The 27867-nt window shown below is 42.3% G+C and overlaps 1 protein-coding gene across 1 annotated transcript; it reads right to left on the bottom strand.

Annotated features, from left to right (window-relative positions):
• abcc1 (ATP binding cassette subfamily C member 1 (ABCC1 blood group)) lies at positions 1-27867 on the bottom strand. Its single transcript, XM_083931724.1, has 31 exons — positions 27741-27867; positions 25409-25585; positions 24300-24428; positions 23518-23655; positions 23263-23388; positions 22865-22926; positions 21388-21519; positions 20444-20668; positions 19659-19836; positions 19185-19346; positions 18396-18488; positions 17681-17884; positions 16130-16276; positions 15323-15410; positions 14989-15058; positions 14317-14443; positions 13369-13545; positions 12879-13046; positions 12476-12650; positions 10339-10399; positions 9114-9240; positions 8761-8968; positions 6821-7131; positions 6407-6606; positions 6088-6214; positions 4655-4756; positions 3705-3851; positions 3377-3535; positions 2300-2466; positions 1402-1596; positions 1-389 (listed from the first exon to the last, which is right to left on the bottom strand). Exons 1-31 carry the CDS (start codon positions 27786-27788, stop codon positions 281-283), a joined length of 4539 nt encoding a protein of 1512 aa, XP_083787850.1. The 5' UTR covers positions 27789-27867; the 3' UTR covers positions 1-280.

Raw genomic sequence — 27867 nt, 5'->3', positions numbered from 1 at the left:
AAAATAATGTGAAAGGGGTGGGAAGAAACCGGGAGTACATAGACCTGATCTGGCCTAACAGGAAGAGGCAGGGCTGTTGGGGACAGGGGGCATAGAAGTATGGTGGAACAGGTCAAACCAAACCTGTTGTCCTCACCCTTTCTTAAATAAACACTCTAAAGCTTAACAATACCCCTGTTTTCCCTCTCTCTCCCTCTGTAACTTGGGCCTCCGCAGCAGGGAGCCAGAGGAGCTGGGAGGTGCTCAGACGTGAAGCTGGACAAGTGAGCCACATCCCGCTTTAGACCAGCCCTGCGTCCTTGGCCATCTTGTAGAAGGCTCCTCTTTCAGCGATGAGATTGGAGGGGGAGTCAAACTCAGCCATCTCTCCCCTGTCCAACACCAGGACCCTAGAGGAGCCAGAAAACTGATGAAATGATTTCTGCACAAGTAGCACAAAGAAGTACCAGTACTACAGCTGCTTCTCATACTTCTACAATATATACCTGTACATGTGTTTGTAGTAAAGGCACAGTCACACAGACCCGAATGCAGGCGACAGACCATTGTCTGCTGAGGCGATATATGGTGCTGGTCAAAGTTCAAAGTTAAACTGCACACAAGTTTGCTCTGCCACCGGTTGTTTTATTTGGCCCTTTGCTTGCAGAGAATTTGAGAGAGAAGCTAACGGAAGATGAATGTTTATCTCGTGCTTGTGCAAACGCACCATTAGGCCGCATTCACACAACCTCAGGCAGCTCCGGTGATTGGCTGTTGTGTTCTTTATGGAGTTGTTCAGATACCAGATATTAGAAATGCCTCAGATACTGCCTAAAAATGCTGTATTAATATTATTTTTCTATTATGACTGACTAAACAACTAAACTCAAACTAGATAATGAAAGAAGGTTTTTTGGCATGAATTCTCTGGATGTATTTGTTCATGTTTTAAAGGTTTAACCTAAGCCCAACCACACACAATGATAGCAATCATATCACATATATAGTTGAGAATATATATTCATCAGAAATGGTATCGGGAAGGTGATATAGACAGGATGTTTTACAGTTAACTGTACAGAACTCTCACACCGCCTCAAAACAGACTGATGAGTGAGTTCATCGGTTACATGACTGCCTGCAGCGTGATGTTGGGTTGTGTTTTTGCAAAAGTTGAAATCGTCTCAAATTTTAGCGGACTGCACTAATGTTTGGCATCTCCAGATGATATGGGAATCCATTTGTTATCTTAACATGACATGAAGTATACATAAGTAACTATCTTGATATGTGATGCCAACACCACACTACTAAGATAGCAGAATTATTGGCAACAATGTCCGCAGTTGTTAATAGATAGGCATTAATAATAGACTGTAAGGCACTTTGTAATGGCAACTGTTTTTGTGTAGTGTACACTACCTGGTGTAGTCCATGATGGTGTTAAGGCGATGAGCTATTGTCAGGACGGTGCAGTCCTCAAACTGCGAGCGGATGGTGGACTGGATCAGGTTGTCTGTCTCCATGTCCACAGCTGCTGTGGCCTCATCTAGAACCAGGATCTTTGTCTTCCTCAGCAGAGCTCTGGCCAGGCACAGAAGCTGCCGCTGACCCAAACTGGAGGGAAAACAGAGACGTGCTTGAACGAGCTAGAGGCGGCATATCTGCAAAATGACGGTGCTTTTCCTTTTTTATGGGCCCAGGTCCAAGTCCTTGCTGGACAGGTTTTTAAATCAGAGTCAGATCAGATAGCTTTTGCTCCTCTTTGTAGCATGTTTACAAGTTGATGGAAGCTAACAGTGTGTACTGCATCTGAATGAATGCTACGGAGAAGGTGAAGCATTACTCAGCTTGTGATGGAGATATTGAACATGTAGTTATATACATTCTATTCTTTAAACATACAGTATGGATGATTCATTCAGGGTATGTGAGGCTTTACTGATGATTTGTGAAGCCAGCCTTCCAATAAGGGCCAAAAAGAAACGCCTAATAAAGGCCAGGAAAATTAACTCTAATTGCTTCTACTCCTACTGCTTCCTCAATAAAACTTAATACTTTTTTGTAGGAAGTGTTGCCTGTCACTGATCCCGGATCATAGGAGGTCCCCCGAGATGCAGCCAAACCCTGTTCATCTGCACACACTGCCATGACACAGGGCTGGTTTCAAATTGGGGAAGTAACCCTTTGAGTTTGCATGAGCAGTAAAGATACTCATGTGTCTTATACAAGCCTGATTCCAACAAAAGCCTGGTTCTCCCTGCAGTTGAAGTAATAAAGTTTTTGGTAGTTTGAATGGTTGTTAATAAAGCAGTCATACCTGAGGTTCTCTCCTCCTTCACTACACTCATGGCTGAGTTTGTTTGGCAGGCCGGACACAAAGCTCTTGAGATGGGAATACTCCAGAGCCCTCCACACTTCCTCATCAGAGTAGCTGTCGAAAGGGTCCAGGTTCATCCTCAGAGAGCCGGAAAACAGCACTGGGTCCTGAGGAGAGGAGAGAGGGTCGTATGTGGAAGTGGGACAGAATGTTCAGGAACTGTGCTTCCGATTAATAAGTAAATTAATTTTATAGGCAGTTTCATACACCAGTGGTGAATCCATGAACGAGGCAAGTATCTGTGGTTAGTTCACATGTCTGTAATAACAACAGGACATTCAAGTGTCTGTCATCTAAACTGCTGAAGTCAGTTTACCGCTGAAGTGAAGATAACGTTGTCTGTAGTGTACCGATTACAAATAGGCTAGGTAGTTAACGACACACTAACATGCTGACTGATTCAGTGTTTTTGTACTTTTAGCCGAGCTAGACCAGAGAATATTCTGTTCAAACAGACTGGTGATTCTGTTTTGTCTTCGTTGTTCTTCGTGAAGTGTGATGGAGGTCATATATTGTAGCCCTGGTATGTTTAATGTGGAGTCCGAACTGCGCTGAACTTCATAAATAAACATAAAAAGCCTTTTAAATGAGCTTGTGTGCTCTGATTAATTTGGCACGCAGTTAACTTTCTGGGTTGTATGTTTTGAAAAAGCGTTGGTAAAGGCCTGTGAGTACACTTTTTTTCTCTCCAGTGTTTTGAGTACAGCTCTTATAACATAAGCTGAATAACCGGTGCAGTGTCTAGTAATGATAAAATGTATAACTTTACCTGGTGCTAGCATTAATTTCCGTCCCTGGCAGAACAGAACAAATCCATGTTCTCTTGCATCCTCTACACTGACCTGCGGTATGACGATGATTCTGGAACGAAGCTTTTAAATAAACTAATAACTATAATAATAATAATAATAATAATAATAATAATACTGACCTGTGGTATGATGGTGATTCTGGAACGAAGCTTTTAAATAAACTTAAAACAATAATAACAATAATAATAATAATAATAATACTGACCTGTGGTATGATGGTGATTCTGGAACGAAGCTCATGGAGGCCCAGCTGAGCGATGTCCACTCCATCAATGAAGATGTGACCCTCAGCGGCCTCGATGATCCGGAACAGGCCCAGCATCAGGGATGATTTCCCCGCTCCAGTGCGCCCCACAATCCCCACCTTACGGGTAAACGCAACAGCAAATGTTAGAGGCCACAGACGAACTGTAAACATACGTACATCAGCACAGATGTAATGTACATACAGTTACACAATCCCTCATCAATTCAGGATCAAAAAGACCATTATAAATCGACACTGCCTTCAGTGTAGTGATGTAAAGACGGACCTTCTCTCCGCTGTTGATGTTAATGGTGATGTTGCGTATGGCCAGATCCAGGTCTTGGCGGTAGCGCAGGCCGAGGCCTTTGATGTCGATGCAGCCATTAGTGGGCCACCCTGGGGGGAGGCTGGAGGGCTCGTGTTTCCATTCTGCCTGGTGGTCAGGAGGAAACAAATTCAAATAACCAGAACTGAAACAATAGCCATGTTTTCATTCAATTGTCAAGTGAATTTAAAAATAAATAAACGTGGTGTTTTATCAACATCATGATTGTTGTATTTTATTTATGTCCCTTTTCCTGTTGCTGTTCTGCATGTATACATGTGTCAAAAACGGCTATAATCAGTACAGCTTGGCTGTGTTTTGTCCTCCGTGTGGCCTGCTTGCACATGGCACGTACTGAATAGTGGACATTGTTGATGTATTACTGTACTAATGTTTTGCTGGCTTCTGCACAGTCTTGAGAATGCTTGTTTTGGTGCTTTCTTTAAAGTGTATTGTTGCATTCTGTCTGTAAAAAACATCTGGCCAAAGAACTTCAGTTGGAAATTAGCCAGCTGGTCAGCACTGGCACAGTGGCACTGACACTCGCTGATTAATGTGTTTTGTCCTTATGAATAAATTCCTACATATGGAAGATACTTTACAGTGTCACATTGCTGTTTCCATAGTAACCTACAGAATGTGTATGTGGTTTTGAAGTCATCAACATTATCTCATTAGTATCTAATTAAACCACCATCCTGGTCTCTGGACTTCAGTAAAAAAGCTTTTAGTTTATTTTTGAATAAATCTTGAAATGCTTTGGTATATCTTGGGTAAGGCTATATATAGATATGGGGGGGAATTCATTCTAAATCAAGTTTCCTGTACATTTACTACTAAATGCCTAAAGTAAACCCCTCCAAAAACGATATCCCTGGAGTTTTTTTTTTTTTTTTAACATTTTCTTTTACCTCTTTCTCAGTGTCACTGTACTCTTTCACTTTCTCCACAGCCACTATGTTGGTCTCCACATCAGAGGACATCCTCACCACCCAGGTCAGAGAGGCAGTCAGCTGCACATGATACAGAGGAAAGCCAATTAGGGAATTTAAACAGAAACTCAAATGTAAAGAGTTGGTTCACAAGTTGTAGACACATGTACGAACACATAAACACGCAAACAGACATTCATGCATATCAGTGTAGAATGTAAATCATGTCAAGGATCATTGCAGGGGTATTCAAGTGGGTCTTAGACACCATTTAAATGAGTCATGAGATTCTGCTTTTCTTTTATTTTCAGGATAACTATTCCAGATTCTTAGTGCAGCTACTGAGAAGACCCTGTCATCCAAAAACTTTTTGACGTGATTGTGGGATGGTTAACAGCCCTTGATCTGTAGATCTGAGGGGCCTAGCTGTACTGTATGGGGATAGAAGTTATCTAATATAGCTTGGGGTAAGAACATACAGGGCTTTAAAGACAAAGAAGATACCGAACAGTGAGCCGGTGCAAAAATGCTAGTACGGAAATAAAAAAGCCATAAAAGGAGTGTGACTGGATTATTCTGTACCTGCTGTAAGTGGTAAATATAGATATGGTTGTAATAATCAAGTCTTGAATATATTAGAGAATGGATGACTTTTCGTAAACCTTTAGGTGATAATGTGTTATGTTCTTAGATATGATTTGGGGTTGGAAGAAGCTACATTTGACAACTATGTAAACCTGTAAATCAAAGTAAAGTTGAGTAGACTATAATTCCAAGCTTTTTTCATAGGGAATGAGAACATTCCCAGGCCCATAGGGTCTGATGTGATAAGATAACTGTTTGAGGGATTGGACAGCGGTGTTGGGTGGGACAATATGATCTCTGTTTTCGTTTAATTGCAGAAAGTTATTCGCTATCCATCCTTTAATATCGTCAAGTCATTTAGCAAAGGTAGTAGGTTCAATCTGGTGGGTTGGATGGGGAGGTAGAGCTGCCTGTCATCTGCCCAAGAGTGAAATGAGATATTGTAGTTCTGAATATTTTTGCCTAGCAGAAGCGTATAGATGGAAAATAGGAGGGGAGCAAGAACCGAGCCTTGGGGGACTCCACATGAGATACACATAGGATGAAGGATGAACTGTTAACAGTGACAGTCAGTGCTGGGATCTAAAAGAACCAATATTGAGGCGGGACCGTCAAAAGGGTGCTCATCTACTAAAAGGTCAAGAGAGGCACCGATAGAAAAGGTGATACAATGTCAGTCATATTGCATTATGTAATTATAAACTAGAAAAACATACATTCTATAGGATCCGTTGAGAGTGAGAGAATGGTTTCTAACCAGTTATTTATCTGTGCCACTGGATAAATTGTGATCTGGAATAGTCAAAGGTGTGAGAGTGAGTGTGTACCTGCAGGGCGTAGGAGATGGACAGCCCCATGATGCCTGGACTCAGGCTCTCTCTGGCTATGACAGCAAATAAAGCAGCAAATGACACGATGAGGTTTCCTACCATCTCCAGGCGAACAGCGAGCCACCTACACAAAAACAGATTTATAGACAAAATGAGGAAAGAAGAAAATTGCAGGAACTAAGTGGTACCTTTAATGCAACTAACGAGGAACCACTATTAGAAGAGATTAAAAGGATTCTTAATTTTTCAGTTTTCCAGTTTACTATCGCATCAGGTAGTATGTTTAGTAAGAGTGAATAGTAACAGACTCCCTAACCTGTTTGCTACTATGCTGGGGTAGTAAGCCTTCTGGTTGTGGTCAACCCGCTGGTCACTCTCGCGGATGAAGCGCTGCTGTTCACCAAAGGCCCGGATGACGGAGGTGCCCAGCAGCGTTTCATTGAAGTGGGTGTAGATGGGTGAGCGGCTTACTGACTCCAGACGCTTCAGCTGGCGAGAAGACGCCACATAAAACCTCTGGACAGAGACGTCACATCAGTTAAGCAGTCAGAAATAAAGTGCTACCAGAAGTGGCAGGACAGTGACATGTTTTTTTGAGAATTAGAACGTTAGGTGAACAGCATAAGAACGTAGACATTTTTACATATTGTATTTTTGGTCACCAAACTGTATTGCTAATTAATGACAGGAAGGGAAAAAGTAGTTGTTTTTTGTGTAATATCAAACTAACCTGCACAAAAAAGTAGAGCAGTCCGAGAACAGGAATGATTATAGCTACCAGCGGTGTGGCGATCAGGATGATAACACAACCACCCAACACATTAAACAAAGAGCCCATGAACATCCTAATAATGCTGGGGATCACTGAGTCAATGGTGTCCATCTCTTTGGCAAATCGGTTGACCAGGTTGCCGCTGGGGGTTCGCTCAAAGAAGGACATGGGTGAGCGCAGGACGTCATACAGCATGGACTGGTGGAGGAAGCGGGACGCCAGGATGCCCCCGATGGACGTCGCAAGGGAGTAACCAAAGACTGCCACACCTACAAGAGAGCAGTGATCGTTATAGGGTAAGATGACTTGCACATACTGTGTGAATTTCAAACACATATCCACACATTAAGGTCCAAAACATTAATATTAACATTGGATTGATTTGCTTGAGTTGCATTTGCTCAGCATATCCATCTGGGAGCTGTCGTTTAGAGATCTTTTGGGAAGGGGTGAAAATACTGGCCGCTGATTGGATAAATCATCTGTCTATTAGACTAACAAAGCATATGGCGTGCGAACAGAGCATCGAGGCAAAGTTCAGAAAGTAAACATGTCGGTAAAAGATATTTGCATTTTTTTTCTCTGAGAAAAGAATCAAGTGCTGTTTTTTGCTCTTCTTTCATCAAATAAATACTCTCTAATTCTGATAAAAGTTTCTTGATAGCTGCGCTCATCTCATCCGCGGAAGCCGCCATGTTGTTTACACTGAACAGTAACTTCTCGTTGCGTCCCTCTTAAACCTCAAAACCACTGCTGGTTGGACGTTCTCTTGGCGAATGGCTCCAGATTTTATCAGACTGATCTGAGTGTAAAATACAATGGAGCTCAGGGGGTCAGGATGGTCTCACGGGGCTACCGTAACATAAATGTACCTACTTTAGCTGAAAAGGATTACGGTATGCAGGTTTTACTTGAATTGATGTGTTTAAAAAAGTGTCAACTGAACTTAGGCTACATCCACACTACTATGACCTTGTTCTAAAATAGTGTTTCATAACTCAAACAATCTCCATCCGCACAAGCATTTTAGCTCCACATCAGAAATATATGATATACTAACACACCTAAAAACACAGACAATCTGCTTCCTGTTAACTCCATACTCAGTGTACGTTTCTCTGCAGTTCAAAATCATGGATGTAGGATTTGAAAATACTGAAAATGCTTTGATTCTTCGGAAGAAGGGCGAAACATAAGACTTGAGATTCATTAGCCTGGACCGATGGTGAGGTGGAACTGTTACTAAGCGTGATCACACTAGTACTAGTACCTTTAAGTAGTGTGAGCGCACCCGCTCCGCGCTCAACTGGGGCCAGCTGGCCCTCCACGGCCCGCTTGAAATAGGTGGGCTTTAGTGGAGCCGTTTGCACATGTACGAGCACGAGCGTGCGCACGTGTACGAGCACGAGCACGAACCCTACGGCAGTAGCGTTATGTCCGCCTGTTCGGACATGTAAATAGAAGGACGGACCATGCGCGGATATTTAACAACAACAACAATGGTAGACTGCAGATTTGGTCGGAAGAAAATATTCAAAAACAGTCGAAAAAAAAGCCCACCTCTTTCAAGCGGGCCGTGGACGGTCCGCTGGCCGCAGTTATGCGCGGAGCGGTTCTATCACATGGCTTAAAGGTACTAGACTTTAGCTGAAAAACCGGTTTTGGCCGCGGCCAAAAGGACAATGTGATCACGCCCTAAGGCCGTATAAAATAAAGCTTGGAAGTCATTGCAAAGCAAATACAGCGACATACTGTATTCAAATGGTATCAGGAGCATTATAAAAACAACTTTCTTTGGAATCTCTACTTTCCTTAAGCTAACTGGCACAATGTCTGGTTCTGTTCTTGTGTTATATTGTATTATGTATCTGCTCCTCTCTCCCCTCACTCCTCCTCACCCTGGGACAGGCCGAGAGCACCGTACACCCCGAGTCTCATCTGTCTGGTAGGCTGAGTGCCATTGACCACGGGGTCGTCGGTCCACAGGCTCAGCCAGTAGTTGGAGAATAGGGAGACCAGTTGAAGGGCGAGGAACATCAGCAGACTGATGCAGGACAGGAGCGCACCGATGGCTTTCAGATAAGCACAGAACACAGACAGCTTGACCTGGGGAGGGACAGGAGACTGGCTGGGAACAGGCTGTGGTTGGGACCAACACATGCTGCACAGAGACATACATATGATAATGGGATTGAGCACACAGAAATATATTGTTTAAATCTATGGTTGAGCATGTCAAGCCTCTACCTACCCGTCCAGTGCTGGCCTTATCAGCCTCTGTCAGCTTGCCCACATCGGGGTCCTTGGCTTTCTTGCTCAGCACCTTGTCCTCTTTACTCGTCTCAGGCAGTTTGGACACACTGGTGACACTCGGACTGCTGCTTGCACATGGAGCAATACAAAGAAACACAGGGCTTCAATAAGATGAATAGTTAGTATATATCATGGTGAAATACAGTCTGGTGATAATGACCATATTGTATGACCCACAAAATAGCTGTTTAAAGAGGCTATACACGCCATTCAGAGTCCGGGCCAGGATTGCCTGCATGGTGCATACATCTCTCACCAGAGTTTGAGAGTCAGAGTAGAGTACGGCTTGGGCGTATTTTTCCAAGAGAGTAGTAACCGGACCTGGCCTGAACCCGACAGGCATTCTGTTTTTTGTGTCTGAAGCTGACCCCGATGCAGTTAAGAAAGCTGAAGTACTGAGTTTGTGTTACATGAATGTGTTGTAAGGAGGAAAAGCGGAGGGACTCAGATGCACTAACATGCACGGTTACCCAGACAAAGAACAGCAGCTCGGATTACAGCAGACACACAGAGGGAAGAGTGACTTCATCCTCTGCTCAGTACGCCATTACTCCAATATATCTTTACACAGAAAATATTTGCTGCTATATTAATGTTTCTGAGTGAATATTGGGAATGTCATCTTAAAGATATTTTGTGTCACAGTTTTCTTGTCTCCATGGAGGCAGCTTAAAAAAATGACTGACAGCCTCCGCAGGGTCTTTATGCAGGCCTCTGGCCAGTAGTATCCACTTCTATAACATGTTACTAACATCTAACACATGTTATATGTATGAAGGTTATCTTGTTTAATATCTCTGAGTTAGTCCCCTCTTATATTAGCCATGGACTGCTTTGTTAAAACAGATGTGTGTCATTTGTGTCACAAATGATCAAATCTCAAGAACATTTGGCTCCGCTTGAACAGCTCTTATTCATCAAGCTAAAACAAGCCGTTTACTACAAGTTAGTGAAGAACATTGGTTACACAAAAGTCTGAGAAGATTCCGATAAGAATATGAAAAATGTTTTGCATGAGACCCATTCTGTAATATTTATATTGTTCAAAAATCCCATGTGCCGAGCCAAACAATCCTCTCCCCTAACAGGTATTGTGTGTGTATCCAAAGCCTGATCTTATTTCTATGTACCATAGAGCTCTATTGTTGTCCAGTGTTACTCACCCAACAACAGCAGCTGCACTGCCGTTCTCTATTCCTTTGGTTCCACTATTTGGGGCAGGTTCTAAATTTAAGAGGGAAACAAAAAATGAACACAATCTGCATCAAACATTAGATTCAACACACTGTTAATGTTCATAGAGCAGATTTCTTCATTCTCAGCATTGCAATTAACCCTTCCATGCATGAAGTATAATAACTGAAGCTTCCCAGTGTTTTGTTTCACATTTTGTAACATGGAATTACAGTGTAATACTTAGCTCTTGACTTTTGAATTGACTGCTGCTGGCATTTACTAATCCTTTTTCCTGGCCGCACTATGACTCCTCAGCATATATATATATATATATATATATATATATATATATATATGAATGACTTGAATGACTTCAGCACATCTGCACCCACAGGACATCACTAGTTTCTCACACTGCTCTGGTTCGATCTGGGTCCATTCTGACTCAGTCTCTTCCACACTTCACTAACTGCAGTGGGTTTCTTAGACTTTACTTTGTCACCAAGGATTTTCCAGAGATTCTCTATGAGGTTTAGATCTGGACTCTGGTCTGGCCATTTCATTGTTTCAGTATTCTTAGCTTTAAGGAACTGCTTCACCTGTTTTGCAGTATGACAGGGGGCATTGTCTTGCATTAAAGTTGCAGCTGATTGGGAGACAATTGCAGTGAAGTATTGCATGTTGCTGAAGGAGGTTCACATAAACATTTGCATTCACCTGCCATGTAGCTGAACAAGAGGCCCAACTCCTGCTATAGAAAACATCCCCCAAACCATGACACGTCCTCCTCCAGATTGAACTGACTTCTTTACACACTTTAGGTTCAGTCTTTCCCCAGTCCGATGCCTGACATAATGTTTCCCATCAGACACAAATAAACTGAACGTCCTCTCATCACTGAAGTCACTCTGGACCAGTTCTCCTCTGTCCACACAACATGCTCCTCGGCAAAGGCAAGACTAGTCTTTTTATTCTTTCTGCTGATGAGAGGTTTGGTCACTGCAGAGTGGGCTTTCAGTCCAAATTCCTTAGAGACACTGTGTGCAGAGACAGATACTTGTCCTCTTCAGCACTGAACTGGAGACCCACTCCAGCTGCAGTGCTGAACTGATTCCCCATTGAGAGTCTTCTCATAATCCTGTCCTCTCGTGCATTTGTTTTACGTGGAAGACCGGCCTTTTTGAGGGACTTAAATGAATCTGTGTCCTTGTAAAGTTTCAATCTTCTTGAAATCACAGACTGTGAACGCCCAACCTCTCTCTGAACGCTGAGAGGTCATCCCTTTGGCCTGCTCCAGTGTTTGTATATATAAATATTAGACATGAGCTGGATACTCATCTGAAACAAGTTAACGGATAACACACTTTTGCCTAGTACGAGTATGATACGGGTAATACGCATCAATATCCATGCTCCAGTGAATGAAAATCCTCATTAGTGGACTGTGTCTGCCTTCTGTGATATGCTTGTCACAGCGCCGCTCCGCTGCTGTGTCCCCCTCCGACACACACGCACGCACGCACGCACGCACGCACGCACGCACGTAAAAACAAAACCTGCAGATCAGGTTTGTTTTAACTTCGGTTTGTACTCAGCAGAGTTCTGTAAATTTGGGTTCATTTAGACGTGCTGTTTGGTAGAATGGGACTCGCGTTGCGTCTCTGCCTGTCGGAGATTTGTTTTCTTTTTTAACTGAGTGTCTGACACTTTCTTGCTGTATTCCATAAAAAATAAAGGTAGTATATATATATATATATATATATATATATATATATATATATATATATATATATACATATAATATAATATAATATATATTAATATTAAAATCAGATGTTATTGTGCTATAAACAACAAAAATTAAGTTTCATGTCAGCAATCTACAGAAGGACGACATGTTAAAGGAAAACACCTGTCACCTGTTTGTAAGTAGACATGGCACCCTATATTACCTACATTTCAAACGGTTTCAAGCAGTTCATTAAGAATCTAAGCACATTTAAAACCTGAACAACAGCTCCTTAAAAAAGGATTTCCAGCACCCATAAGAACCCTGTTTGTAAAACATGTTTTGATTGTTAAGTTTTGGCAGGAAATTAGCTCCATATATGATCAACCACTCACCATTGTTGTCAGTGTGTTCGACGGCAGCGTATGTTCGCAGAAACTCAGCGAAGGCTCCCTCTGTGGCCATGAGATGCTGGTAGGAGCCCATCTCTGTGATCTCTCCCTCCACCATGACCAGGATCAGGTCGGTCTGGGGCAGGTAGCTCAATCCATGGGTCACCAGAAGGCGAGTCTGCACAAACCCACACACATTTAACATGCTTTCTATAAGGTAATACCTGTACCATTACCAAGTCAGTAAATCATAACTATATTAATTCAAGGCCATTCCAGTATATAACAACTACATAAATCAGTGTGAATAATTGGCAATAAGCAGCAGATTGAACGTATATGCGGCTATCTTACATTGAACCTCCATATCGTGCTTTAGGCTGCCGAAGAATTCAATCGTACACACCTTGTCCTTCAGCAGTCCCTGTGGGCCGATGACTTGCTCAAAGATGTGTTTTCCTACGTGAGCGTCGACGGCAGACAGCGGGTCATCCAGCAGGTAGACAGCGCGGTCACAGTAGACAGCCCTGGCCAAGCTCACCCTCTGCTTCTGACCTCCAGACAGATTCACTCCCTGCACAGAAGAGAGGCCGACAGAGACAAAGCCAGGGATAGAAACAAGACGAGGATGTGTTAAGGGTTAAAAGAGATCATATGAAGCATGATCGACAAACTGGTAAAAACGCCTTCTTGGTTGAAAACGGAGAGGATGCAGCAGGTTGAGGGTCCCTTGTGTCCAGGGTCGGGCCTGTGACTGGACTGGGAATTGACCCATGATGCTATTGTGTTATAAACCTTGCAGAAGTCAAATTTATTTTTAGTTCACCAAATGCAGACAACATCCACAGAGAGACTACATTTGTACCGTTCTGCAGATAAATGGACTCTGTTAATACCTTCTCTCCAATCTCTGTCTCGTCTCCAGCGGGAAGGATCTCAAGGTCAGGCTGGAGGGCACATGCCTCCACCACACGCTGATACCAGGCGTCTCTTTTCTCCTGTCCAAACATTATGTTTTCTTTCAGTGGGGAGTTCTGGATCCAGGCCTGCTGGGGAACGTAAGCCACCGAACCCTGCGCGGCAAAATACACATTGTAAATTTCAGAACTTTTGTAGTTGATGATGAGCAGTCAGACAGGGCACATTCTTGCTCCCCAGACGATGAGCCATTCTGCTTTAATGTCCCCGCAGGCCATGGGTGTGCAGTATTGGGAACAGCTTTTAGACAGAACCCTTCCTCACATGTGTTAAACATTATTGCTTTGTATCCTCATAGATTGTGAAAAATAATGGACGGAAGCAGCTGTGACGTCACCCATTGGTTTGTGGGCTACCCTTTTGAAGTCAAGAAATAGGCATTTGGCCATTGCCATCTTTTGAACCAGAAGTGACCATTATTGAAACAAGACGGTGGAGCTTTTGCTGCACTAAGCTAAACGTTAAAGAGGAACATTTTTATCGATTTCATCCTGTTGACGCAAATCCTCTGGTGTGCCGACGGGGGAGCGGGAAGCTCCTGGCCCTTTATCCGCATGTACTGTAGTGACATGAAGTCAGTTGAAAATCTGCAGTTTCCCTTAAGCTACTGCTAGTGCCAAATAGCTAGCTTGGTAAGCAAGGTGCAACCACTCAATGCTGAATACATTTTGTCACAAGACTTGAACTTTTGTAAAATTAGGTGCTATATTAAAACTGGTTAGTGCAGCTCTATCTAGCATGTTGGTTTATGTTTATAAATGATAAAATTTGACTCTGAGATCCAGAGCACTTTAGGAACAGCAGCAGACGGCGAAGCTTCAGTTTGCCCTGTCAGTGTGTTGGTGCGAGAGAGCCGGAGCGCTCACCTTGACAGCCACAGTTCCTTCCCGTTTGTCCATCTCTCCGAGCAGGGCGGAGAGCAGCGAGGACTTTCCAGAACCCACGTGTCCCACCACGGCCACCAGAGAGCCTTCTGGGATTAACACATTCAGTCTGCAGACACACAGGGAGATTACACTCAATCCACTTTCATTACCAGGTCCATTTCTTAATTCTTTAGGAAAACTACAGAAAATAGAAGAAACTAATGCTGTTTTTATGCTCAGTTGAGGACTTGTTTTAGGACATAATGATGCCTGGCTGGTTTCCTTGCTGTGGAAATGTTGTACTAAAATAAGTGTAACTTTGGTAGATATCCACCAGATTTGACTCACTCAGGATGCTGAGATCTACAATGTTCTCGCTTTCAAAGTTAGTTATGTGATGTACTGAAGAAAGTGTCTGTTTGAATGGTTGTATTGTGTTTGTCACGTCTTTTTTACTCTACAAGCCTCCTAATTGCCCCTCAGGGACAAATAAAGTTTTTGGAATTGAATTGAATAGAATTTTAGCTTTGGCTGGCATTGACATGTCTTCAGGAAAGGATGGGAGTGTGACAAACACAAGTGAACTCTCTTTTAAATGAAGTATGCAAGACTGTATTTTGAGCATTAAATTGTTATTGTTGTTTTTATTCATTTATTTAGGTGAATGTATACCTCTGGAGTGTTGGTGCTTCAGCTCTGGCCCAGCAGAAAACTCCATCCACTATGGAGACACTGTAAGGGGCTGGGAGGAAGAAAGAAGAGCTGTATCAGTATAGCATAGTGTGAAATACCTCCATATGCGCACTAGGGGTGGGAAAATCAAGGCATCTCAAGCTTTGATTCTGATTCAGAGGGCTATGTTGCAAATATACAACTTTTTTTGGACAAATTGTCAGTAATAAAATAATAAATAATCAGTAATTCTGAGAGAAGAGGGTTGCAACGGTTTTAGATTCATGACGAACAGACGAAGCGAAAGAAAGAAAAGCAGAACGTAAAAACTCACAGCCTGCTACTGCTTTGTGGTCCACGCTGTCTTCCTGCAGCTCCTCGTGTGAAAGAAACACCCTCAGCCGCTTCAAAGACACGCTGGCCTGAAGATTGAGGGGAGAAAACCCACAAACAGCAGGAACAGATGCATGCAACGGTTTAGATTCATGACGAAAACTGTGTGTACGCACAAACACAGAAATATGCACATGCATTGTTTTCTTCACATTTATAGAGCAGCATGTGCTCCTGATTCTGTTTTATAAATCTCAACCACAGTGTGGTAGAAACTTTTAAGAGTGTCCGATCTGTTGTATAGGACTAGGTGTTGATATCCCTCAATACATTCACACAGAAGGGACTCTGTGGAATTCAAGTGAGTAATGGGATCCTTCGGGTTGTCAAGTGGGCGCCCTTTTTCCCTGGTGTTTCGCTGATTAACCAACGACACCTCCAGAGGGTTCATCAACATGACAAGTTTCTTGACTGGAGGTTACACGCGTAATTTTTCCGTGATTATGAATGATTCTGTACCATGTGAGATGTAAAGCTGGGCGTATCTAATGTTACCATGTTATGTTAAGTTTTTGGTATTACCGTCTCCATGCATGCCTACATGCCGTAACAAGATCTTCTATGAACGTATGGACAGTTGGGAGATTTGTCTTGGAACAAACATATATTCAAGTAAAAAAAGGTAACTGAGTTTGTCCTGTTATTCACCATTAAACCGTATTTTGTACTAACTGAAGATCAAACAGGAAAGGCAATGCTACACAGTGGAATACTGGACACAAGTGTGTGTGAATGGTGGCAAACTAACCTGTACCATGCTGCTGATGACCATTGGCAGCATGTTTAGAGGAAAACGCAGGATGTTGAAGAGCGCCAGTGACACGAAGGCCTTCTGGGCATCGAGCACGTTATGTTCGTCAATCAACACGTACACAGCGAAAGTGGACAGGGCAACCTGTACCGTGACCCAGCAGGAGGGAGAGAGATCTTAATGAGATTAAAGCCTTTTTCAATTTATTCTCATGATTTTTATTTGCAGAAAATGAGATAGATAAAGTCATAAGTGCAGCTTCCACTCTGTAGGAAATCATTATCCCGGATTTTTAGGGGGGAAAATATAGCAAAGAGCTTACAAGGTTCCCAAACATTTTAGAGTTTTAAAGGGCCAATGTTAAAATAAATAGCAACCTCTTCCAATCCAGCAGATAAATTTGAAATGAATAACTGTAATCTGTGTGTATTCTTAATGCATTTGATCATAAACACGTTTCTCAAGCTAAGTCTGAAAAATAATGCAGAAATGATGTATGTGGCCTACAGTACATACAACATACTCAACATTGTTCAGACATGTCAGATTCAAACGTGTTTCAGCGAGCTGGCCTACAAGGAGGGAGAGACGGAACGCAGGGAGAAAATGAAGAAACATCGGTGACAGTAAACAAAACGATGTCACGCATCAACACATGTTAGAGTCACGTCACGTCACGTCAACACCTACAGAAAAAATGTTATGTAACATTTATAGTTACATGTTATGGTGTGTGCACGATCAAAAACTGTATGTGCTTCCAGTGTGTGTGTGTGTGTGTGTGTGTGTGTGTGTGTGTGTGTGTGTGTGTGTGTGTGTGTGTGTGTGTGTGTGTGTGTGTGTGTGTGTGTGTGTGTGTGTGTGTGTGTGTGTGTGTGGTGACATTTATAGTTACATGTTATGTAACATTACGTGAAAGGTTATCCATGGAAAATTATAGTAATTAAATTTCACTACACATAACAAAATCCCAAGAGTTTTCCAAAACTTTGAAGGATTTCATTAATTCCTTGACTTTTACAGGCACGTGGGGACCCAGCGCCTGCTCACAAACAGTCATAAGTTCCCAGCAGTATTGACACATTTAACCCTGGACTTGAAAAATACAGACTTGACTGTGAAAAAAAATAGCTGTAAGTCTGTTCTGGTCCTCAGATTAACTGGCGTGGGAGCTGAAATGACAAGGTAGCACTCCGCTTTGTGTCTAGTAAACACACTTTGAAGTGTCACATGCTGCAGCTCATCCTACCAAACAATTTAAAACTTAAAACACACCAAGGTTTAAGTAGGCGACTTGTGTGAGGGGCTAAAATACAATTACAATTTTCCCTAAGACAACACAGATTATTTCCAGGATATTTGGTCATTTTAATCAATCATGTTTTCCAGAATGTGTAGGAACCCTGATCTTGTTTTGAATTTGAAACACCATGATATCTGTGATCTTGTCGTGTCTGTAACAAGACGCCATGTCCAGAGGATGAGAGGAAAGAAACTATGCACTTCCTTTGTTCATTGTGGTGTTTGAGTGACCTTTGTCGGACTCACCAGGAAAGGTGCACAGATCCAGGTGAAGGTGGACACCGCACCAAGGTAGGCGGCCTTCTTCAGCACCTGCAGCTCACTCTCACGGATTTCTGACACCTTGTCCTTGAAGGCCAGCTCCCAGGCGTACAGCTTCAGCACCTTGATACCATTCAGCATCTCGTTCATCAGCTTAATGCGACTGTCCTTACTCTTCATCTGAGCCACCTGCTCAACACACACATGCACAAAATAAGGCACAAATATGACACATGATGCTACAAATGAATGAAAACAAAAAAACAACACTAACAATGGCCTCACTGTCACACAATACACGACCTAACACCATCCAAAGGTCTTTGAGCCATCTGCACATTAGAAAGGCTATCAAAGTTCTATATAGCTTTAAGAGAGGAGAGTGAAGATTTATGGGACAATTTGTTTGTTAGAGCCAATTAGTGCTCTCAGCATAAACAGGAACTGATCTTCGGTGCCTCGGGTGCTACCTGGAAGCACATACAGTTTTTGATCGTGCACACACCACAGGGGAGCGACATCTTCTCCACACTGGAGAAACCACAAAGAATTGAAAGAAAGAAATGCCACCGATGGTTTTAATTGCAAATACGACTTGGACTTAATTGATCAAACAAGGTAAAAAGTGTGCCAATTATTCTCCTCAGGGGCATAAAGCTTGGGCTTAGCCTCGACAGTGTGTCTGCGGAAAAAGTCCCACCTGGTAGGTTTTGGTTTTCATGGCGATGACGGCATTAATAGGAACCATCAGAACCATCACAGCCACTCCAGCCAGCACGGACGGACCCAGGTTCTGCACAGCAGCAGATTAAAAAACAAACAAACAATAAAAACACATTAGACAATATTTTCCTGTTTTGCTAACATCGTTTGTGTATACACCAGCGTGCTCATTCACATTGATGTGGTTACAGATACCTTTCTCTGTTACCCCCACATACATACCGTACAATACATATACAGCTTATACAGCTGCGACAGAGGCAGAAAAATGTGACCTCTCAACAGCTGTCCGCAAAGTCAATCACAAAATGGTTTTAATATCAACCGAATTGTTACCAACCAAAGTGAACACTGAATGTTGTCAGGACTGGATTATATTTTACCTCAGCAAGGCTCTTGCATGGCTGCTTGTGCTAATCTGCTGTGTTTGAGAAGGTTGGCTTGACTTTGAAAGGGAGGCGTTCATGTTCAAATTTTTACCAAGTGCTATGCGAAATGCCAGAAAGGTAAGAATTGCTTTAATTATTGTTCAGTCTAGTTTCATGTAGTTCTACGTTCTTTCTGGTGGCTCGGATTCAGAACTAACCCCTGCATAACATCCCACCAAAGCTGAACTTGACCCATGACATTGACCCATTACTGCAGGCTGCGAGTGTTTTTGTTGGCAGTCCAAGGTCTGCTCATGTGAAACTACTTCAACATGGAGCCGTTGTTGGTTAGAGTGAAATTGGATCTGGGTGAGTTTATAGTTGCTCTGTAACCCTACCTGCCAGAGAAAGTAGAGGGCCAGCACCACCTGCAGAGGGGCGGACCATATCATGTTGATGTAAGTGATAAGATCCATGAAGCGCTGAGCGTCCACTGACATCAGGTTGACGATCTCTCCCACTGTGGAGGTGCGGCGTGCTTCGCTGCTTATAACCAAGGCCTGAAAGAGCAGATTCGGGGAGGGAAAAGTCCCCACAAAGCTTAGAGTCCAACCAAAGCATTCACACAACTGACCAGGAGAATAATGCAGCCATTCACTAAAGAATGTCTCACTGTAAGTTTTAATCGACTTTGAATTTACTTTGAATGTATTCCAAGGTGGAAACAGAGGAAGGAGTGAGCAATACCTGGACTAATCCACTTTACTGTTTGTTATTTAGTTCCCTTTGTTATTGTTTATCATGTTTCCATAGTCTTTACCATAAGCAGAGAGAAAAATTCTGAAATGACTTAGCTTTTGATGTGTCCGTACCTTTCTATAGACGGCTCCGATGATGGCAGTACGCAGACGCATGCCTGAGACAAAACAAACATGAAAGTACTTCTGCAGGATCAGCGACTGCACGCAGGTGCAGAAGAAGAGCAGAGAGGTGTAGAAGAATCCGTGCCAGGAGGGGGCGCTGGAGTTATTGACGAAGCGAATCAGCAGCCTGGATGGGATCAAGTTAGGAAAGTCAATATTGGGTACATGTTTACATTGGGTCACCAACAAACTGTTGTTCATCTGCTTTTTAACTTTGTCACAGTTAGGAAAATGGTGGTGCTGATTATAGGACTGTCCATACTGTCTAGTCTACAGATGAGTCATCACCAGTTCCTGTGTCCAGCCTCACAAAGACCAAACCAAATGGTGTGTTCAGTTTGTCCAAGTTTTTTGGCAAAAGTCATGATCACAGAAGCAGGTTTGAGAAGTAACATCTTACTCCAGGACATGATGGTCAAAGGACAAAAAAGGGCCATCAAATAGACTCTGCTCAGTCAAAAACAGATGCTGGTTATTAGTGCCTTAATAAAGCACATACAGGTTACCTCAGATGTCTTTGTAACAAGGTTTTTACTCACACTGATTCATTACTCTGAGCAACTATTTCCTTGTTGCTGTGCCAACATTTTTCAAAGGTGACACTACCACAAGACAAGAAAGTACAGGTTGCTAATGAAAAACGTTGAAACATCAGCACACTTATGACCAACATCGAACCTGCTAACAAGAAACGAAAAAAATGAGTTTATGCCTTGATATTTATATATTCTCACCGGAGGATCTCAGGCCCAACGAACATGAGGACGTCCTGGATGATCTTATAGACGCAGGAGATGAGGAAGTAGGGCCCGAAGGTTAGGCACAGTGCCCAGAACAGGGACGGCTCCTTTGTTTTCTGGGATTTTACAATCAAGATTTCAGACTCTTCCACAGCTCGGCCCTCTTTTTTCTCACTGTGCGGGATCCGCTTGGGAGAGTACAACGTTTTCTGCTCCGTCCTGAAACAAGGTAATGGAAGGTGAGGTCAGACAGCTTTAACTAAATATGCTAAATAAAATACTTTGTTGATGGGAGAGTCTAGCCTTGAGAGAACTTTTTGTTTTGTCTGAACTTGAGTAAACTTTGAAAAACTAATATTCTTCGGTCATAAACAGAGGAAGGAAAACAATTTAGATCAGAAAATGAATCACTCTGCAAAAATCTGCAACTTTTTTCTCAAAGATTTTCTACTTTTTAATCTTGTAAAACTGTGACTGTTTTCCAGTAGATTTGCCAATTTAATCTCATAAATCTGGGACTTGTTTCTTAAAATATTACCCCCTCTTCCGGGTAAATGTGTTTTTTTTTTTCATACTTGGCCCTAATACGCCCTCATGTCCATAAGAGTCAGAACTGATTTGTGTGATGTTTTTCTTCACTTAGTGGACCTTAAAACCTGGAGTGCAAAATGTAATTTCCACATAAAATCACATTATTGTAAAAAAGAAGAAGAAAAAAAAAGACAGATATGATGAGTTTGTTATGACAGGTTAGCTGAGACCGACTGAAGCTGCTTACTTCTTATCAACACCTATATTAAACAAAGGAAAGCAAACCATTCCTGTTTCTCTGTACATCAAATCTGATGGACATCTGGCAGGTGTAGTGTTACCAGGGTAACAATGTCGAACATTTCTTTATGTTTTCTTGCATTAATCGTTCCTTCCGAGCTCCTGACCTTTTGACCTTTTGGCACTCTGTGTTCCAGCGGCGCACCAGCTGTGGAACCACTCTCTGGGAGCGGTCCTCAGTGTTCAAAGACCACAGGTCCTTCTCCTCCAGTGGACGCTTGAAGCCCGTCGCTATCATCCTGGTAGAGACGAGAGGGAACGGAGGAGCAGCGAAGCATTTCAGTGCAGTGATACGATACAAAGGGTTGAGAAGTTCAATCTGAGACAAACACAGCAGGGTCATGAGAAAAAAGGAAAAAGAAAACAAAGGCCAGTGGGTTTCTAATGCTGATGTGAAGTGGCCCTCAGTGTGCTCCTCTATCCAGTTAGTAAAGTGCACACTTGATAACCTGCCTGCTACAAACATTTAGAGACAAGTCAAGAACACTGCTTCTCGTGTTTTCTCTGTCTCACAGGCACAGTTGCTGAAAACCATAACACAACATTTCATCCATGTAGGAGTGTGCACACAACCAGATGGGTCGACTGACCTTTTCCGTTTTTTAATTTAGATTTTTCCACATGGTTTTTTACCACTGAGGAACAAGACACATAAAACAGAAGACTTTAAACTAAAAATAGAATAATCACTAACACTTCACAGCAATGTGGATTAATGTGGGTTGTCCTTAGAAATAAATGAAATGAAAATTAGAACAATAAAGACTTTAAGTGGAAGTAATTTTGTAGCACTTTCACCAGAGGAAAAAAAAGTCTGTGGACATCTGTTTCAATAGCAGAGGCAACTTAACACTGTGGGGGAAAAGATTTAAAAACCACAGTGGCACAGTGGTTAGAGCAGTCGTTTCATCCAAAGAGGCTGAAAGTCCTCGAGGCCTTTGCTGCATGTCCTCTCCCTCTCACCCCATTTCCTGTCTTTTCTATATAATAAAGGCTTAAAAACTGGCAAAAAATTATCTAAAAAAACCCATAAGCCTCAGCTCCAACATGAGAACTGTTTCTGTCTGACACCACACTCCATTTCAAAGTTTCTTAAAATGAAATGATGCTGTCCACTCAATGACAACAGTGAAAACAATCATGACCTAAAACTTGTTTGAAATGATAATCAAATGCTACGTAAATATTATTTTGTCAAAGCCGATATCGTGACCAGATTTTGGATGAGTGTTTTAAGACTTAAAGGATTGACTCACAAATTATCACGTCTGTCTTAAGACAATACTCACATGCACATATGTAAATTAAAACAGGTTTTGCTTGCTGTAATCACTCCTCCTGTTCATACTGGCAATTAAAAGCTCCCTTCCTAACAACTCCCAATGGAGGTGAAGGGGGGAAAAATCCACAGTCTTCGTAAAAATATATTCCAAAGTATATCTGAAGTTTATATGCGGCTTCAGCAGTTAGATAAATCCAGTGCAGAGCTCTCAAAGAGTCTAAATTAAATTGTGCATCAAGTTGTCATTAGACTGCACTGTCTGTACCCACATCCACACAGCTGGGATTTAATGTTCTGCTTACCTGGTGATCCACCAGAAGGTTATTCTGGAGAGGAAAGAAGCTCCAGGCTCGGGGCAGGGATTCTGAAGACAAACACATTACAGTTAGACCCACAAGACATTTCTGCTAGAGCTGTGACCAACGCGAATGAACCAAATCCATTGACCGGCTTTTTAACTCGAACGATGGCAATCGATTAGCAGAGAGCCGTTCTTTTTTTCTAATTATTTTTACATTGCTGTGTTTCACATAAATGCACACACAATCTCCTCCTTTGCTACCCTGCCTAGTTATTTATTGTGTCAAAAAGGTTTTTTAGGTGTTGTATTATTGACATAAGTCAAGGTATCTCAGTGACAGAGTGACCAACTTAAAAGAGAGGAACAGAAGAAAAAATTTACAGTGTGGGGTGTTCTCACCGAGTCTTTGACGGCCTGGGAGAAGAGGGGAGGCTGGTCCGTCAGGCTGGACAGGAACAGAGAAACCAGCAGCAGAGCATAGTAGATATAGAAGGTTGTGTACCTCCATACACTCACCGTGGACGGCTACGATAAAAAACAAAAAGCTTTACAACCATGGAACTTGCTGGTGTAAGATATTGCTTTGTTTGAGGTGTGTTTGCTATAATTAGTGTCTCTTCTGAATAACATGTGTCCTGATCGTTCAAGACTAACCTGTTCCAGGGCCTGGAAGATCTTGGACCTGAAGGTGACTGTGGCACAGAGCAGTGCCAGCAGCCAGAAGATCAGCATAACTCCAGACGACTGTACCCCTTTCATTCGTTCATACTGGATTAACATGGTGGCCAGCAACTGGAGCAAAAACACATTTAAACACATTAGAAACCAGACTTGACAAAACATACAAATACTACTTCTACTACTTCCTCTGTTGTTTCAAGAGTTCTTCCAATAGCAAGAAAGTCAGTACTTAAAGCTCACTAATGATCACAATTCCCATCAGGCCTGGGAACACCGTGGGACTCCATTAGGGGAGAAGGAGTATGTTGCTAGAAAGGAGGATGTCTGTTTAATCTGCTGCTATGGAAATGGACTTATGTTAAGAAGGAATGGGCTGCAACCTTTAACAGTCCCACCGTCGATGGACTGCATTCAGTTGCATTTGTGTGGTTGTTCAAACCTTTCTGCACTGTCGTTAAGGTGCAAAGATAACTGCATCTCATAATCCACTGTTTGTTTTGAGCTACACAAAGGAACCTTGTAGTGCTCTTTGCATTTCATGCTCTTTACAATGTGCTTCCAAATAAAACTGAAACAGAGTCACATCTAAACTCAATTATTCATTTTCCATGAAATAAAATAAAATACATTTACATAACTAAAACTACACTAAGAACATCTAAGATCCAAAACACTTCGATTATAATTTGAAAAAAGGTCATAGGTTTTCATTTAAGGAGATTCTGTTTATATAAATGAGAAAGATAAACTCTCACCATGGTGAGGCCCAGTAAGGTAGGGCTGACGAGGAGGACGGGTGCAGGAACACTGCTGCCATGACTTCTTTCCCAGAAAGAATAGAAAACATCTGACCAGCAGATAATCCACAGCAGAAGGCCAACAGCCTGTGGGGGGAAGAAGATTTAAACCTGTAGCCTTTACTAACAAAATACGATTCATGTATTATTGTTAGAGTGAGAGCTCTTTTTTTCCCACGCTGCAATTACAATATCATGGTGTGTACTGTGTTAGTCATTAGTCACTCCTATGTGTTATTATGTTTTTTTTTAAGTATACTGGAGCCCTTATTCAGTCTGAAACACTCCAGCACATGTCTCTTTCAAAGGTCCAGTGTGTTTGTTGTGAATCGTTTTCTTTACCTTACGATGAGCCATTTATATATACCTACATACTGTACAGAGCGGGCTCCTCCCTCCGAACATTGGACCACCATGTTCCTACAGTAACCCAGGAGGGCAAAACCAAACACTGGCTCTAGACAGGGCAATTTCATTTTTGCATTAGCTACTTCAGTACAACGCTTGGCTAAAGGGAGAGGTTTCAGTTGGTTGCAATATAAATCTTCCCTGTTAGATGCCACTAAATCCTACAGACTGGTACTTTAAGCCCCCCTCCTGAAAAAGCCCAGTCCACTTTAATTGGTCAGCATTTCTGGGTCTTACGCATCTGGGCTCTCTGCACCGTCATTGCAGCTGGGAACTTATACTGTAATGTGAAGGTTGAACACCTAATCAGTTGACCAATGTTAAGCTGTCAGTATGCTTCATTCAAAGGGTTTTCTAAATGGTTGAATAGCGTTGAAAACAGCTACATCTTTCAATGTTAGAATTAGGTGGGCCTGGTTTTCACTATTCCAGTGGGATAGTTCAATAACTATAAACTATTTTAATTTCCGACGTGGTCAGAGAACACCTTATACAAAACACTTATTTTCTATTTATAACTTGAGCTTGATACACACACCTCCTGTATGAAGGATGAATTAGTTTTGCTCTGTGTCAATAACCAATGAGACAAAGAAGAAGATTTAGATGGAGAGCAGGAATAAGAAAATGAAATCCCAAAATCATGAGGGGTCACCCACAGTTTTAGCTTTGTTGAGGTGACTCATACATATGTAGCCACGGTCATGGCTCCGGAGGTAGATGAGGTAGATCGGAGCACAGATCCAGAGGTAGAGGCATGGCAGCCACACCAGGACAGTGTTCTGGAAGCACTGTGTGAGGTCTGGGTTATCAGTGTGCCAAGTACGGTTCCAATCCTGTTAGAGATTAGATTAAGAAAAAAAAATACATTATTCAGATGCTATTAAAAGAGACTGCCTGAGTAACTGAATGTCAGCTGGAATATGTCCTTATGTCCTTAATATGTCCTCACACAAGAGCCCAATTCTGGTCACATATGAACTTTTCAACCAGAGCAAGAGAGTGAAACAATGCTTTTCTGTTTGATGCAGCTACCTTTGGAAACGGCAATGTTCAATTTTGGCCACTAGGGGCAGAGTAACACCAAAACACTGACAGAAGCATGGCAACCATATAACCAGCTTGCTTGTTACGACACAGTCGCTAACATTGATGGTGCTTGGAGGACAGCAGGCAGAGATCCCACATCAGTGTCACAACAATGTTAAGCTACTGTATGTGATCATTACAGAGCTTAATGCTCAGCTTCATTTTCCCCCAGTTCTTATCTTTTTGCAAAGACTGTTCATGTTTGAAGTGACCCATACATCTGACATCAATCTGTCCATGGTGTGAAATGCATCTCTGCTCTGAAATGCCTCACGTGCCCATAACATCACACACTCGCACGCTGGAAAAACAACACATTTGCAGAACCTATTTTGGCAGCTTCAGCAACTCAAATTCAGCCAGTGCAAGACCCAGCGCCAGGGTCTGAACAAAGGAGCCTCAAAAACAAACAAGAGTCATGGCATCACTCTGGGAATATTCTACATGCAATTGATTGTAATAGACCATAAGTGTTATCAATAAGTAAGCAACTATCAAACTGTTAATGATGTTAACCAATATTCAGGAGGGCTAACAGTATCCAGCTCTATTGATGACAGGTTGGACCTGCCCTGTTAGGGCGTGTGTGATGTTGTAGTGGCTATCTTGGACCAAGCAGGGGCTTATATGCATCTGCTGCAGCAGAGCCTTGTCCTGTTTGGAGACTAATAACAAGGAAAACACACATGCAGGTTGAGATAAAAACCACAATCAGTCAACATCACAATGCCTCTTCTTTTTTTGTGTGTGTGGAAGCAATTTTCAGTCAGTGAAGCTACACAGATATGATGGGTTGTAACAGGACTTGCCATGTCCTCTCCAATTACTGCAACAGAACTGGCACCAGCGCACAATTCAAATGACGTCATGACTACTTCTTATTTCAGAGGTTCCTTTGTCTGATCTCCGCCTGATCAGCAGGTAGGACCAAGCTCTGCCACTGAACACCTCATTTTAAATGGAAAAAGAAAAGCCTAAATAGGTTTTATGGAAGTTTCTAAAAAAAAATAACGGCAAATTCACATGAAAATAAATAATAGTTATGAGAGAATCAATATCAATGTTTTATAATGTAATTTAAGGTGACTTTCCCTTTACATTTCTCAGAAACTGCACAGTAATACTTCAAAATTTCCAGCTCACCTAATAATGAAACTCGGAACTCTAAGCACTGTCAAATCAAGGCAAATTCCAAATGCAAATGACTTGGCAACAAACCTGATTCTGATGGAAATATTTGTATGGTAGCTCAAAGATGATTATTTGATACAATATCAATATTTCATAATGTAATTTGAGGTAACTTTTATAATATATATATATATATATATATATATATATATATATATATATATATATAAGTGAGCTGTAAGCAAAGATTTGAAAAATGGTTCTTTCTTCATCTTTTTTTGACCAAGCATCCGTACCGTAACACACGGAATAGACAAGCATCACAACCTGCTCACTTGACCGCAGGTGGCCGGTGAGGGACGACTGCCGACGGTTCGGACATTACCGGGGGCCCCGTGACTCAAATACCAGTCTCAAAACCGTTCCCCTACTCTACCTTGACATGATGTGAGCTAACGTGACACGGGAGCCTCTTTTTAAGTGTCGGGGTGACAGCGCAACAGTGAATTTGATAACGGTACATAGTCGGGGACACGGCGGTGCAGCGCGTGCTCCCTATTGAAGCAGCACGGGGACACGGTGCACACAGTGAAGTAGTTAAGCCGGTTATTCGGTGAAGCCGGGCTACTGTTACGCAGGAATGTCGTTGGCATTGGCACCGGCGGGGAAATGTAGGTCTATCAGCAAATGCCGGTAGCAACAGCATAACAACAACTGCACAGAGTTTTTGAGAAAAAGCGAAAACCACGAAGGTCGGGAGAAAAAACTCACCCAAAACGGATCGGAACTGTCAACACTGCAGAACTTGTCAAACCCCATTCGTCGCGACGTAATGGAGGTTCAAGTCCTGACTGTTTGGGTTGTTTTTGGAGCTCAGCTTTGGTTTTGTAACCTGACT

The sequence above is a fragment of the Echiichthys vipera genome (assembly GCF_963691815.1).
Source record: "Echiichthys vipera genome assembly, chromosome: 17".
In the NCBI taxonomy this organism is placed as follows: Eukaryota; Metazoa; Chordata; class Actinopteri; order Perciformes; family Trachinidae; genus Echiichthys; species Echiichthys vipera.
The sequence above is the reverse complement of the archived record's forward strand: the minus strand, read 5'-3'. Positions and strand labels throughout refer to the sequence as shown.

Coding starts and splice junctions, on each gene's coding strand:
- abcc1 (XM_083931724.1), bottom strand. CDS start 27,788: ATGGGGTTTGACAAGTTCTGCAGTGTTGACAGTTCCGATCCGTTTTGG. Junction 14,444..14,988: donor GAAGCACCAACACTCCAGAG/GTATACATTCAC, acceptor GTGTGTCTGCAG/ACTGAATGTGTTAATCCCAG. Junction 9,241..10,338: donor AGTGCAGCTGCTGTTGTTGG/GTGAGTAACACT, acceptor ATGTGCAAGCAG/CAGTCCGAGTGTCACCAGTG.